The sequence below is a fragment of the Caenorhabditis remanei genome, chromosome X, assembly GCF_010183535.1.
Source record: "Caenorhabditis remanei strain PX506 chromosome X, whole genome shotgun sequence".
Classification (NCBI taxonomy): Eukaryota; Metazoa; Nematoda; class Chromadorea; order Rhabditida; family Rhabditidae; genus Caenorhabditis; species Caenorhabditis remanei.
In genome coordinates, this window is record NC_071333.1 from 3,237,585 (window position 1) to 3,252,914 (window position 15,330).

At 37.1% G+C, this 15,330-nt stretch overlaps 5 protein-coding genes across 5 annotated transcripts; 3 read left to right on the top strand and 2 right to left on the bottom strand.

Annotated features, from left to right (window-relative positions):
- Window positions 1-2,013: 2,013 nt before the first annotated feature.
- GCK72_022619 (uncharacterized protein) lies at window positions 2,014-2,434 on the top strand (the record flags this gene model as incomplete). The annotated part of the gene is made up of 2 exons (XM_003095468.2): window positions 2,014-2,136; window positions 2,183-2,434. The coding sequence occupies 2 exons, from the start codon at window positions 2,014-2,016 to the stop codon at window positions 2,432-2,434; spliced, it is 375 nt and encodes a 124-aa protein (XP_003095516.2).
- A 2,694-nt stretch (window positions 2,435-5,128) lies between these two features.
- Window positions 5,129-5,918, top strand: GCK72_022620 (uncharacterized protein; the record flags this gene model as incomplete). The annotated part of the gene is made up of 4 exons (XM_003095459.2): window positions 5,129-5,203; window positions 5,247-5,312; window positions 5,358-5,498; window positions 5,889-5,918. The coding sequence occupies 4 exons, from the start codon at window positions 5,129-5,131 to the stop codon at window positions 5,916-5,918; spliced, it is 312 nt and encodes a 103-aa protein (XP_003095507.2).
- Window positions 5,919-7,207: 1,289 nt separating this feature from the next.
- GCK72_022621 (uncharacterized protein) lies at window positions 7,208-7,441 on the top strand (the record flags this gene model as incomplete). The annotated part of the gene is made up of 1 exon (XM_053734942.1): window positions 7,208-7,441. One exon carries the CDS (start codon window positions 7,208-7,210, stop codon window positions 7,439-7,441), a length of 234 nt encoding a protein of 77 aa, XP_053578508.1.
- A 1,027-nt stretch (window positions 7,442-8,468) lies between these two features.
- GCK72_022622 (uncharacterized protein) lies at window positions 8,469-9,351 on the bottom strand (the record flags this gene model as incomplete). The annotated part of the gene is made up of 4 exons (XM_003091294.2): window positions 8,469-8,653; window positions 8,704-8,989; window positions 9,124-9,216; window positions 9,289-9,351. 4 exons carry the CDS (start codon window positions 9,349-9,351, stop codon window positions 8,469-8,471), a joined length of 627 nt encoding a protein of 208 aa, XP_003091342.2.
- Window positions 9,352-9,982: 631 nt separating this feature from the next.
- Window positions 9,983-10,589, bottom strand: GCK72_022623 (uncharacterized protein; the record flags this gene model as incomplete). The annotated part of the gene is made up of 3 exons (XM_003091284.2): window positions 9,983-10,086; window positions 10,143-10,320; window positions 10,371-10,589. The coding sequence occupies 3 exons, from the start codon at window positions 10,587-10,589 to the stop codon at window positions 9,983-9,985; spliced, it is 501 nt and encodes a 166-aa protein (XP_003091332.2).
- Window positions 10,590-15,330: the final 4,741 nt, after the last annotated feature.

Here is a 15,330-nt window from a genome sequence, read left to right on the forward strand (position 1 = left end):
TCTCAATTTTGGGAATACCGCAGTCCCCGTTTAAGACATAAGGGTTAGAAAAAAAGCTCTCGGAGGATCAGAGATCTGTTTTGAGGAGACTATATAGATATTGCAAAATGAGGTATCCCAGGGAATAAAGAATGGGTCAGACCTAAAGAAAGAAAAGCAATATCCCTGAAGCCCGTTGGTGACATGAAATTAGGAAAACGCGGGGAAAGTTGGTGACATCAGAGGGTCATAGAAGTTTAACCACCCAATGAATAAGTACCCAAAAAATAGAAAATGTATTTTTAGGCTGAGAATGGAGGACGCGGTGCAAATTGATCTGACTACATTCGATCACGTTTTGGTGTTTGCATTTGTTCAAAATTGAACTTCCCAATGATGTCAAAACATTTAAAATTCAGTGTTTCAAATGTAAGGTTGATTTTCTTTGTAATATCTTTTTTCCATAATTCACACTTGTTATTTCTATTTCATCCTATCCATATCACTTTTTTATTGTACTTAAGAATAGGTTTATAGTCCCTGTTGTTTTTTTCGTAATTATTCAAACTTCTCTTCTTGGTAAATTAATCAGTAGACTATGATCTTTTTCTCATTTTATTAGCTTCCTACCTTGCCCCTCTCCCCATCTCAGTTGTTCTATTCATATACTTCTCTGCTCCCTTGAATTGTTTCTCAAATTTCTCTGTTCTCCCGTTTTCCCTCAAAATTTCCTTCAATAATATCTTGTTTTCTTTTCTATTCTATTTCCTACCAGGGTAACAGCTTTGTAAGAGGCTTGAAGGTATTTTTCATCTCATAGAAAATGCACCGCCGACGGCGAGAAATTCAAGCATGAGCAGGCATCCTAATATTTGTGAAGTCTATGTGGCAGGAAGTGTAGGAATCCGTCGCGCACTCAATGTTCGCCTAGACAGATAGTTTTAATGGAATACTGATAAACACAAGGATAGTGATATTCTCAACACTTACCATGACATTATTTTACTGATACTCGCACTTTCTTGTTTTGTATGTGTCCTTCAAGAAAAGCCGACCGATTTCCAACGTACCAGACGACTTCTCTTTCCCCTCTCGCTGGTCAGTTCAACATTGCCTAGCTGGGTCTCTTATTCGTTTCTTTTTCCGCTCGTTCTCTCCTTATTGTTTTTCTCTGACTGTCTCTCTTTCTCCTAAAGTATTTTTGCTAATATCGCATTTCAAATTCTTTTGATTTTCTTTTTGATTGTTTGAAAACCAAAGCGACCAATAAAATTCAATACTTAAAATTGCTTTTAGGTCTTAAAAATCAAAATTTTTTGAAAATTTTCCTAAATTTTATCTGAGATCGTTTATTGGTGATGATTAGAAAAATTATATAGAAAAATGAATCTTTCTGATGTTTGATGCACACAAGTTTGGAATTTTAGCACAAGCGTTTGACACAAAGGTGAACAGATAATGAACTGACATTATTTCTTTTCTACCTATCAATTTTTTGTATTTTCATACGTTTAGCAACTATGTTTTAGGTTTTCCGTTCATTTACACAGGGCTTATCATTTTTCCAAATGAAGAACTAGTTCTAAAGTTTTGAAACGTTTTCCATCTTTCTAATAGACAAGATTGAAACTCATTTTTTATAGGGGCTACGAGTGCGCAAGGAGAAAAAAGATGAGGAAAACTTAGAGCGCATTTGCATACCGCACGTCTTTCGGGGGCTATTTGAATTAGATTTTTTGTAAGTCTAAAAATAAAAAGATTGTAATATGTTTCATGTTTTGGCATTTGAACTAAAAACGATAACTTTTGAAAAACTAAATACGAGTGCAGTATTTCGAAACAAAATACTTTACAATGCAATAGAATTAAGACTTGCCCCGTTTGTATTTGCCAGAAATTACGTGCAAGTATCTCTCTTCACACGCTCCCACTTTATTTAATATTTTCCCTCTGCAAAAATCCGCTTACTATGACATTTCTTGTTGTAATAACAATTTAAAGAACAATTTTGTTTGTGTTGATTTTAGAATCGTGATGAGTCTTCAATCGAGTGACGCGTTTTCAACTGATTCTTCATTTCATGAGGAACTGGAAGGTCCAGTAGAAGTCGGAACCCAAGTCGAAAGAGGTGACCTGCTCACTTCTCAACCCAATGAGGTAAAAAACTCGAAATCAAATAATTTTTCGTATTGTCATGTTGCAGACGGAGCTTCCTCGCCGAACAGCCTTCCAACAAGTCCCAACCGCTCGAGCAGGAAATCGTCAAGACCGCATAAACCAGCTGGAAAACGAAATTGCTCTTCTTCTCACATACCAGGAACTGGTTTTGAATGGCTCCCAACCGATTCCCCAGGCGACACAGGATGCGATGAGTGATCAATTGCGAGCGCTCATAAACGAACACAATGTTCTGACCGAAGAGCAAGGAAACGAGGTGATTGATATAGGAAGATGATTTAGAAATTAGAAAACATCCTATTTTAGATCGGCACTGTATCGATTCAGAATTGAGATACGACGACAAAACATTTTAAAATAGCTCCTAATTTTTTTTTACTTTTCCAACATTTATTTTTTATTATTCTGTAATTCATATTTCCATTGTGTAACAAGCTTTATTATTTTCTCCATTTCTCAATAAAAGAAGTCTCTCGAGTTTGACCTTCATCGCCTTCTGTAACATAATACACAAATTAGTTTTGGCACCACTTTACTGATACTCACACTTTCTTCTTTTGTATGTGTCCTTGAAGAAAAGCCGACAGACATCCAACTTACCAGATGGCTTCTCCTTTCTCCTCGCCGGGCAAGGTTAACATAACCTTGCTGAGTTTTGTTTCTTATTCATTACTCTTTCCGCCCGTTCTCTCCTTATTGTTTCTCTGTGATAGTCTCTCTATCTCCCAAAGTATTTTTCGTAACTAATATCTATTTCAATTTTTCTTTATTCTCTCTGTCTGTTTAAAAACCAAAGTGATCAATAAAAATCAATACTTGATATTGCTGTTAGGTCTTAAAAATCAAAAAACCGAAAAAAAAATTGCTTAACTTTATCTGAAATCTTTTGCTGGTGGTGATTTGAAGCACGATGTAGAAAAATGAAGTTTTTGATAATGGAAACACAGAATTTTGGAACTCCAGCACAAGAATTCGTAACATGTGTAAATTGTGAATGGACTAACATTTATTCACTTCTACCGCTTAATTTTCTCTCAATTTTCCTACTTTTAGCAATTATTTTCCAGTTTTTCCGTATATTTCCACAGGACTTTTTCCACTACCTGAAGAAGAACTAGTTTTAAAATTTTGAAATGTTTCTCACCTATCCTATTAACAATATTCAGATCCATTCTTCAATGATATCTGATTTCTGATACTTTATTTTTATGACACCCCTTAAGCAATAGAGAAAAATCCATCTGGTAATTTCTGAGAGCGCAATGTTTCTTTTAATGTAAACATTTGCGAGTGACCATCGGTGGCCCCCCCCCCCTTTTCATGATGCCCTTCGCATAACTTTGGTTAGAAGAGGTGGAGGAGTCACGAGTGGGGGCAAGGAAAAAAGATGAGAAGAACTTAGAGCGTACTTGCATACCGCACGTCTTTCTGCGGCTATTTGCATTAAATTTTTTGTAAGTCTCAAAACAAGAAGATTGTAAAATGTTTTACGTTTTGGATATTGAACTAAAAATTATAAGTTCAGGAAAAATTAATACAATAACAGTTTTGTCAGTATTTTGAAATAAAATATTTTGCAATGTACTAGAATTTATACTTGTCTCGTTTATGTTTGCTAAAAGTGGGATGCAAGTCTCTCTCCCATATATTCCATTTCACCCTCTGAATAATCCGCTCACCATATTTTCTTGCGCAATTTTTCGACAATTCACAGCTACCGTATTTTCCGTACAATTCGTTCAGCTGTCTTTTAACAAATTTTTTAAGTTACCTTACTGCAGGTGCTCGAATGCGCAGAACTCAAATTGTTCTTTTAAGTGGTAGAATCCAATCTATCAGTGTTGTTTACAGACGTTTATTAGTTTTTCCAGTAAGTTTCAAAACATTTCAAAAAATGTTTGTCGAGTTATTCCCAAAAACCAATTCTTTGGAGCATTTCTTTGGTGTTTTCAAATATTTCGGTTCATAAAACAAAAATCCCAACAACCAAACTTTATTTAACATGAAGTTATTTTGTTGAGTTTACAAATAAATAATAGTTGAACAAATTTTAAGTCTGTGCAAAAATCGAAAAGTGCGCATTTAAAGTACTGAAATTTTCAAAATTGAAGGTAGCTCAATTGTCATATTGAAAATGAATATAACACTTTTTGAAAGCGTTTTTGTGTTACACTATTTTCAAAATTATATCCTGCTAAAATTTCGAGATTTTTTCAAAAATAGTTTTTTTAGCCTATGTTGTTGCTGAGAATCACATCAAAAATGGAAAGCAGAGGAACTGTAGGGGAATGACTAGATCTTTTTCACTCTCTCCATCGTCATTCCTCATTTGACATACTTCATTGTTGTATGAGTTTTCCGAGATTTTTTCATCGCTTTTTAGTGATCTTTTTTCACTAATGTTTTCCCTAGCGCTTTCTGATATATAACTCACCTATCGCTCAAAATTTTTCTAGGAATTCTAACTATTTTCTCCGGCGCTCCGTACTTCTGGATTTAGATCATTCTGTTTTTATTCAGTTGCATAACTCACTACTTCTTTTTCTTACCTTCGTCTTGTACATACAGTACCGGACAAAAAGATATCAACTTTAGCTGTTTTCAGTGGAAAATGACCAAATTTGACAGTGCATTTCGGTGTCACCTGATTGTCCGATAAACTCACGTTGGGTTGAACAGAGCTTTTGTAGTTGACCTTTTTTTTTAAATAAAATTGTGGATATTTTTTACGTTGACAACCTATAACTTTTAAGATAGTGTTCCTACAAAAAAAATGGTCAACTACAAAAATTATGTGCTTTTTTACTCTGTTCAATCCATACAAAAATGAATTTATTGGACAATCAGATGACACCGAAATACACTGTCAAAGTTGGTCATTTTCCACTGAAAACAGCCAAAGGTTATACCTTTTTGTCCAGTACTGTACTTACTTGTCATGTCACAACTTTTCTATATTTAGTTTCCAAAAATGGCACCGGATGTTTCGCGACAAGAACAAGTTCTTATTTCTCGACCTGCCGATGCCCAACGAATCTTTGACCAGGTTAGTCATTTCGACTTTTGAACTTGTCAATCTTGTTTTCCAGATGGTTGAGATTGCACCAGTGTTGATTGATCCCAATGCGTCAAACCAAGACGTTCTGGATGCATGTGTAAGCTGAACAAAACTTTATACCAACCAAAAACTGATATTTCAGGTTGCCATCAGAGAATTGAACCAACAGCTCATGAACTTCGATGAGCACCGAGCATTTGCTCTGGAATTTGAGCAAGTTCTAATTCGAATGGTAGTCCGGCTAGAAAGAGCAATTGCCGCAGCGGAGGAAGAAGCTGGAAGTGTGAGTGTTGGTTTTGCATGCTGGTACAGCATAAAACAATAGTGATAAAAATTTCGAGAATAAAGGAAGACGCAGGTTCAGATATTTTTCACGAAAGAACTTAAATGACATTAGAGACCTAGTTAGCGTGGGAAAGACCTGTAATAGTAGAGGGCTTAAAAAGCACATCGAGGATCAGAGAACTGTCTTTTGCGCGACGGAAAACCCCAGGGACTAAAGAATGGGCCAGACCCTGACAAAGAAAAGCAATACATACCTCTGTACCCCGTCGGTGACATGAAATTAGAAAAATTCAAAAACAGCAGCGTGAGAAAAAAGTGATATCAGAAAGTCAAAGTAGTTGAACCACCCAATAAATAAGCACTCTACTAATAGGATAAATGATTTCAGGCTGAAGATGGCGGACGCGCTGGAAATTGATCTGACAACATTTAATACGTTTTCATTTTTGGTGATTCATATTACATTTGCAATTGTTTTTGTTTGAAATCTAATTTTCCAATGTGGGGGGGGGGTTGTTATTCACACCTGTTACGACTATGATCTCCTTTTTGTTATATCGCTTGCCCCCTCTCCCCATCTCAACTGTTCCATTCATTTACTTTCTCCTTAATAGAATTGGTCCTCAAATTCATCGATTCTGGCATTTTTCACACATTATTTCTTTCTATACTATCTTGTTTGCCTTTACTTTTCTTCCTCATACAATGTCTGTTGCCTCGTGTAGGGTTGATCCGGTCTCTTGTGTAATACTTATGATTTCATACCTATAAAAAAGGAAAGACGTCGTTATTTTTCATTCTCAAAAAGCCATTTCATTGCCTTCCCCAGTGCTCGTGAGTTGTTGTCATGGAATTCACATTATGAGACAAGACGTTTCAAAAAAACAAATTCGATGTTGAATTCGCCTTTGATTGAACTCCTTCATATATTTTGAAAGAAAATTATTTGTTTTCTTTGATTTAGAGTAAAAACGTGTTTATAGCTCGTATCAGACTGTATTTGAAAATTTACTGAAAATCCAGCATACATTAATAAAATCAGAATATATAGTTTAGTATACGTCTACTTGGTCATCATGATATTTCACCACATACATAGGTTACGCTCTTTGACACTGCTCAAACGAATGCTATCGTATTTCAAGGATAATTTTGAATTTTTAATACAAAATCTGTTTTCATAATCAGTTTCAATAGATTGTCCATAATTCTTAATAATTTTTTCAAATGACGTCATTTTCGTGGTGAAAGATCATGACCGAGTTTACGGTTCCTAGGCTAGGACTGTTTTTTCAGACTTTAAAAAAATCAGCCAATCATATATCATCCCAACATATTGTATTGCATATCTGCAAAATGCAATGTCTCTTCTCAAAAAAAAACGAGAAAGTCAACATTTGTTTCCTCAAAAATGCATTCCAATAATTGCTTTTTTGTGTGTTCGTGACCGGCTGTCTAGGAGATTCACATTATACACAATGCGTTTCCTATTTTGCAATCTTCCTTTTCTTTCTTCTTATTTTCCCGAATCTCATCGTCACACTATCAATTTTTAGCTGAATGTTGTCTATTTGGAATTTATCAATTACGTGTAGAACTAGTTAATATGCAAAGTGTCGAAAATTCTTTGCACAATTTTTTAATTGTGTTCTATCACCGTTTTCATTACCTTGAATCCTCGAACAAATTCATCTTTCAGGGTTCGTCATGCAACCGATTCTCACCAACTCAAGCATTCAACAACTTGCCGAAAGAAGAGGAGATTCTCCAACCATCGTGAGACTCATTTCATACGAAGCACCAAAAATGCAATTTGACGAAGAGGCCGACATTCCGTACTACCTCATCCACTTGTTTCTTCTCTCCGTCCTCATCGTGCTTCTTTTCGTCATCATAATGTGCAGAACCGAAGACAATCTTTACGAGCAGAACAATGAATAAATAATTTTCTAATGAATTGAAATGGAATAATGATGAGAGTGAAAATAAAGAGAACGTTTGTTATTCATGAGAGACTTGTGGGGGACCTATAAGAATCGATAATAACCGTGACGGTTTGAGCAAACAGTGGGACGACCACTGGAATGTACTCTGCGTCTCTCGGACCTGTACACTCTTTCATTTCTCTGCGTCAATCCCGCACAATGATGTCTCGTCATCTCTGCGCGCACTCTTACTTTTGCATTGTCTCTCATTTTCGTCGTGTGCTGTCACGCATATTAATTCAATTTTGTTTTTGTTTTGTCCATATCATTTTTTGCGCATCTTTAGCGCATCTTTACCGTATCCATATATTTTTACCGAACCCCCATGATATTATACTTTTTGAAATCGGGAAGATCTGGAGATTACGAATATGCTAATTTCATAGCATGAATATTCCAAATGTTCAATGTGTATTTAATAAAAAGGGCAAATTTGAAGTTTTTCAAATGACGTTTTTCAAATTCAAATTTTTCAAATGACGTTTTTCAAATTCAAATTTTTCAAATGACGTTTTTTCCGAGACAAAGAAACTATTTTTGAAACATTCTTCTCTGTTAAGCCATGTGTCGGCTAGATGAAAGGGTAACCTTGGTTGCCGAAATTTCTCCTTCACAGCGCGACTTCCCTCTCGAGAATTTTCGCGTCATTTTTGCTTCTTTCAAATGTGAAGCCTTTTTCGTGAAATTATTTCTCCTTTTTCAACACTTTTCAAGTTTTTATTTTATATTTTTCCAAAACTGACTTTTTACAGGATGACAGTGTTCAAAAAGCTCGGAGAAAAGGTCAAGTCCTTGTCATTGGTGGAATCAGAAGCCGTGAAACCGGTGGATAACATGGTTGGAATCGAGTCGTGAAGGTAAAATTTTGATTTATTCATCTACTTTTTAAGAATTACGTATAAAAGTCAATAAAAATAATGATAGAGAAAAACAATTAAGAAAATTTGAAAGGAATACAGAAAAAATAAATTAGGATAACTAAGCTAAAGTTGAACAAATGCTGGTGGCCGTGGCAAAAGACGGGGAAGTACAATAAAGGCTGTGGCGAAATCACGGTCCTGAGGCTTTTTTGTATACCGTCGGCATATCCAACACCTGGCCACCACCACCCCATTGATTTCCTCAGTCACCTGAGCCAAGCAGTTGTGACAGCAGATGTGGCCGCAGGCTGAAATTTGTTTTTAGATCCAATTGTTTACAAATGAAATTTATCGTTACCTATGACTTTTGGAATATTGGCTTCATGGCTATATTCCTGGAGGCAGAGTTGGCAAATACGGCTCTCCTCCCGAACCTCTTCATTCCAATTAAACCATGCTAGTTCCGCATCTCGCCTGGCGATCTCCAGATCTTTTCGGGCTACTTCGGCCTGGAGGGCATCTATTCCTCCTTCTAATGTGTCATTATCCTGGGCTAATGTGTCATTATCCTGGGCTAATATGTCATTATCCTGGGAGATCAAGTTAAGCCTTCTTTCCAAAGCATTTCCCCGGCTTTTAGCGATCTGAAAAGTGAAACTATAATTTATATTTTACTAAGTTCATTGAAATTACATAAAATAGTTTTTTTTTTCATTCTACGAAATTCGTCATCAAAATAACATTAAATAGAATTTTCCCATTCTACAAATACTATTACCTTCAGTTTGATCCGTAGATTCTTAAGCTCGGTGCTCTCCTTTTCGAGAAATGCCACTCTCTTCTCCAAGGCCTTCATCCGATTTTTAGCAATCTGAAAATGTGAAAAATATTCTTTAAACTTTTCTTTTAGGTGAAGAAATAAAAATGTAAATGCAAATTTTACCTTGGCTTGGACTTCTGCGGAACGACCTGAGGACAAGGAAACAGTTGGTTTGCTAAGCGACATGGCTGAAATTGAAAAGTGAATAAAAGGGTGAGTATTTTAAAATCTAAATTTCTAGTAGATGGCTCCTCAGCAAAATTCCAGAAAAGTACGATTAAAAATAAAAAATTTAAACGACTCGTTCGTAAATAAATTTCAAACATCCAAAATTGGAAACCTTAAAGCTAAAATAATCAAATTTTGATACATCTAACAATAATTTTGAAAACCCTAAACCATAACGTAATCAGGAAAACAAATGTTTCCAGTACTTTCACGAAGATGACAGAGCTACTATTTCTGGTTAATAGCTGAATAACATTCTACTAGAAATTTAACGAAAAATTATATGAAAATTGAAATAAAGAATTGAAATCAAAATGAAAAATTTTGGAGCAAATGAATAAAAAAAAAAAAAGTTTAACAATTCCGAAGGCGGAGTCTCGCGAAAAAAATTGTGTAATAGTGGTCCATTTTTGACTCGATAGTGATGAGTTATCACCGTATTCTAGAGCCCATATACGTATTTTTGTTTGCTTACCGGTGAGTAGAGTTCTGAATACTCATCATACTCTCCCGAACATAGAAACAACTTCTGGGTTACTGTAGTTTATTGAAAGAATTCTGTCAAGTAATAATAAAAAATGGAAAATATTTAGAGATTATAATTTTTCTTGACTGATGGGAGGTCGAAATGGAAGAACTTTGTAGCACGTTGATGATTGAAGTGAGCACGGCATACAGTACAAAGAGCCATTGCTGAAAATAATTGAATAAGAATATGATATTTAACGGAAAAAATATAAAAAACTTACGCATTTGAACCATTCCATCAGCAACTGTTTTTGGTTCTTGAGTCGAGTTGAAAATTCTACAATTGAGGCACATGTTGACAATGAATGGCCCAATGTCCTTGAAAATGAAAGATGGCTTCAGAACGGCCCCCTCTTCGGTTGGAATAGCACTCTCCTTGGCACGCTTGTGGAGCCACTCCTAAAAATAACAAATTTTCTATTTAAGTACTGAAAAGTATTGAAACCGACCACTCTTCTTTTATGGGCTTCCTCTGGTGATTCGACCTTCTTTTCCTCGCGTTTTCGTTTGTACGCGGATTTTTGAGGGAAACTTGGCTTCTCAATCGGTTCCATAGCAGCTTCCTTGACAAAATCATCAATGGTTTTTTCGGTGGTTGGAGACCAATTCTTGATTGCGTCTTGCTCTGGAGCTTTAGCTTTTGGATTATCCCAACGAGTAATAGGCATTTCTAGAATAGTAAGAAATTTATTGAAGAGCGATAAAAAGTGAATGAAATGAAATGAAAGTGACAAGCATATCAAAAAAGGGGCGGAGTCAAGCAAAATTTTTTTTGAGCAAAAATAATTGAAAAAGTATGATATTTCAGGAAAAACGAAGAAAATTGTCAAATTGAGCCATGACTCAATCATTGGAATTGGATGATAGGTGTGGAAAAACATCAAAAAGGACGAAAACACGGTGGAAAGCACAATATTGCGGGTAGGTGTATTGGAGGGCACTTTTTCACAAAATCGAAGATGACTCATCGAAAACGTAATTGAATTCAGCAAAAGTGTAGGGGGAATCGGTAGCACTTTTTGTCAATTTTGTCACTTTTCCTTCATAATGTTGAAAACTGGAGCAGAACCCTTGTTGAAGTTGAAAACGAATGTTTCCGGTTTCTTCACGGTTTTTGGCACAATTTCGTTTGAAAAGTAGATTGGTTCTATTCCACCCGTATTCATCTGAAATTTTTATTATTTTTGACACATTTTTGACTATAAAAACTCACCATTCCTCCTTGATCGTAATATGGTTGCTGTGTGCTCGTAACATATCCGGTGCCAGTCTCATTTATATTCTTTTGTGGAGCTGTTGTTGCCAATTGTGACATTTTTCAGGATCTCTGGAAGAAAATGGATCAAGTCGAGTTGGAAATCAAAGAGTTGGTGAGCGAGTTGGTGGGAAAAGTGGAAGAAATGGATCGAGAACGTATCGAGTTGGAAATCAAAGAGGTGGTGAACGAGTTGGTGGGAAAAGTGGAAGAAATGGAGAACAATGAGGCCGAAAACGAGGTGAGTCACATTTTGAAGACATATTTATAATGGTTTTTTCTCTTAGATGCAAGTAGGCGGTTCCTCGTTGAAAGTTTTGAGTAGGGCCGTGACGGAGGGGAAGAGGCGTTTTAAAGGTGCCGTGACACGTGTCAAATTAGATATAGAAATCCCCAGACTTTATACTGTGGACCCTAACGGTCCACAACTTTTTGGAGAGGACATTATAAAAATAATTAAAAATAATGTACCATCTGGGATTTCTCATTCTAATTGCCGAGTGGGAATCATGCTCGAGTCGGATGAAATTTCCGAAGTGATTGGGCTTTCTTTTAAACCTTTGAACAAGCTGTCCTCAGAAGACATTGTTCAAAGTATGGAGGAAATGTCCCAGTCCAATAAATCTGTACTCGAGCTTGATACCCCGAAGCTGGCACTTCGCATCACCTACCTAAACCCTCCGTCTGGCAGCGGAGGAAAGAGGAAATTCGATATAGCCAGCCTACTCGATCTGACGGCATTTGGGAAACGATCGAAAAGAGACAAAGAGAGAGGAGAGGAACAGGTCGCGAGCGATCTTTTTGATGCTGCCGCCAAGGATACCGACGGATCCGAGGAGGATGAGGAGACGGAGGCTGAAGAGCTTGAGGATGAAGTCATCAGACCACAACGGAGCAACATTATGAAAAATGATGGTAATTTTTAAATAAATTGTTTCTCAAGTAAAATAACTTTTTTCAGTCGTGGAAGACTGCCTGGTACACGCGCTATACCAGGCTGAAATGCACTTTGAGTGGCAGAAGCTTGATAGATGCAGAAACAAATACCTCAACTCCACCCGCAAATCCCACAGCCGGCCAAACAAGTTCCCAGAAGTATACAAGGCTGTACGGAAAATGAAAAAGGTAATCCCATTCTTTAGATTCATTAAAACTTTTAGATATTTTTATAGGAGGCCAATGTCATCAAATCAACGGATTTTGACATGTTGGATGTGAAGCAATTCCAGGAGACAATTTATGCGGGCAGATATCAAATAATTGTCTTCACACAAAACTCCTTCACGCCGTACTATGCTGGTCCATATGTTGGAAAGGACAAACAATTGGTACTCTATCTGGCGGACGGTCACTACTCGGGTGTGCGGAGTCTGTGTGCCCTCCTCAAGACGAAATATTATTGTGGACTATGCCAGACGAGATACCGAGATGCGGCCTCCCATTATAAATGTCGTCTTCGTCATCGATTGTGTGGAGCGAATGACTGCCACAGCTCGAAGGACGATGTCGAAACAACATGCACAAAATGTAGAGTGGTTTTTCCCTCGGAAAATTGTTACCAAAATCATCTTCGTCGTGGTGAGTTGTTTACTTTTGAAAAAATGTATTAATTTTTCTCGTTTAGGTCCGAGAAATGGTAAAAGTAGATGTGACTTTACCAAATTTTGTGGGAAATGTGAGACAGCATATTACTACAATAAAAACAATCGAGGCCATGTGTGTGGTGAAAAATACTGTCACCGTTGTCAAATCCCGAAGGATCAAGATCATAAATGCACAATGACACCATGTGGAAAAAATGAAAAGAAGTTGACAAGGAAAAGAGTGTATTTCGACATCGAGGTGAGTATTTTGTGAAATTTTCCCAAAACATTTTTATATTTTAGTGTCGTGCAAATCCCGATAATGGCGAGCAGCACCCCGTCTTGTTTGTGGCTCTTCGTTGCTGCCCAAAGTGTTCCCACAACATTCCAAAAAATCTCCAAGATGCGCGCAACGCGCTTTGCAAAAAGTGTGCACCAAATGGAAGGGTCAAGGTCATTGAGTGTGTGACGCCCGACAATAGGAACGTCAATGTTGGTGCAAGTCTCACAAAGTGGCTGTTTGGCAATCATCACCGAGGATATGTTGCCGTCGCACACAATTCATCCGGGTAAGAAATATTTTCTTTTCAGTTAAACATGAAATATTTTTAGTTACGATGGGCAATTCATCTTGGAAAACATGATCTCCAGCAACAAGGCCGCACCCGAAGTATGTCTTGATGGGACCAAAATTATCTACATGAAATACAATAATGTCCGTCTCATCGACTCCCTCAAGTACCTAACAATGAGCCTCGCCAACGTCGCCAAGACATTCCAAATCAAGTCGGAAAAAGGGTATGTTATCAATCACTTGTAGTGAAAATAATTTTCAATTTACAGAGATTTTCCGGTCAAGTTCATAAAACCTGAAAATTACGACTACTCTGGCGCCATCCCCGACAATGACTACTACGCCATCGAAAACAAACCAGCACCTGTCAGAGAGAAATTGGTCGAATTTTTGGATGCTGAACGAAATGCTGGAAAACAATTCAACTTCATCGACGAAATCCACAAGTATTGTTATAATGATGTCTTCATCCTCTCTTCAGCAATGACGGAATTCGAAAAAGAATTTGAAGCGATGACAAACGTTTGCCTCTTGGAAGTAAGTTTTTTATTTGGTTACCTTTAAAAATAATAATTTTTAGGAATCTACGACAGCTGCTTCAGCTGCAGCAAAAGTTTTCCGTCGTAATCATTTGCACAAGGATCGTGAAATTGTCTTGGACGCTAAACCTTCCGTGTCAATCAGCAACTCTGTATTGAGTCAAAAATACTTGGCTTGGATTGGAGAAAGTGAAGGAGTCCAAATGAACATGTCGACCACGTACGGTGAAGAAAAAATTGATGGCTATCGTGTCGATGGTTACATTCCGAAATGCGAAAAATACCCTGATGGTCAGGTTATTGAATTTTTTGTAAGTTTTTGAAAAATATAAAAAATATAGAAAGATTTTTCAGGGATGTTATTGGCATGGACACACATGTACCTACTCGGAAGAATCAATTATTGGAGAAAGGAGTGCTCGTGAAATTTGGAAGGAAGATCGGAAACGCCTTCGAACATTGCGAAATACCGTCCCAGTCAAAGTTGTTTACGAGTGTGAAGTCAAGAAAGAGCTCCGAAACAATAAGGACATGGCGGAATTTTTCGAAAACTATGAAGCAGTGGTAAGCATTTTTGAAATTTTTCTAAAATTAGTTGAATCCTTTCAGGACTTGCTTGAATGTGAAAAAGCTTTGGTCGGAGGACGTACCGAGGTATTCAAACTTCATTTGCGCTGTGAAGGAAAGAAAGGATACTACCTCGATGTAGTTAGGTGAGTATTTTTTTCCAAAATTTGGTCGTAAACTTATTTTCAGCTTATACCCGACCGTCATGAAACACGAGTCTTATCCTATCGGAGAGCCAGTCAATGTTCCAAGAAGCAGCATGAAGGTGCCAATGACCACTCCTGAAGATTTGCAGTTCAAAGGATTCCTCAGTTGTAAAATTGTTGCTCCAAATGACTTGAAGACACCATTGATTCCCGGAAAAGCATCTGGCCGGTTGATGTTCTTTTTGTGCAAAAGTGAGTTTTAGACTTTCTTCAAACATTTAAAATACTTTTTCAGAATGTGCAAAAGCTGGGTGTCAGTCAAAGTGCAAGCACACTGAATCGGAGCGAGCTTTCTCTGGAACTTATACAACTGTGGAACTCAAAAAAGCACTTGAACTCGGCTACAAAATTGTTCAAGTTTATCATGGAGTAGAGTACAAAAATTGGGTGGAAAACAATGCTGATGGAGAAGGAGGCCTATTCACATCATACATCAACTCAATGATGGCAGAGAAGATTGTAAGTTGTATTCAAACTTTTAAAAATCCTTTTCTTTTCAATTTTCAGTATAGCTCTGGCTGGCCGTCAAATGTCAACACGGATGAAGAGAAGGCTGAATACTGCCAGGGATACTGGGAGAAGGAACATATCCGCCTCGATGACTGGACTCGTTTTGTGAAGAATGCTGGAAAACGAGCCGTTGCCAAACTCTTGCTGAATTCACTCGTAAGTCTTTTATCTAAAA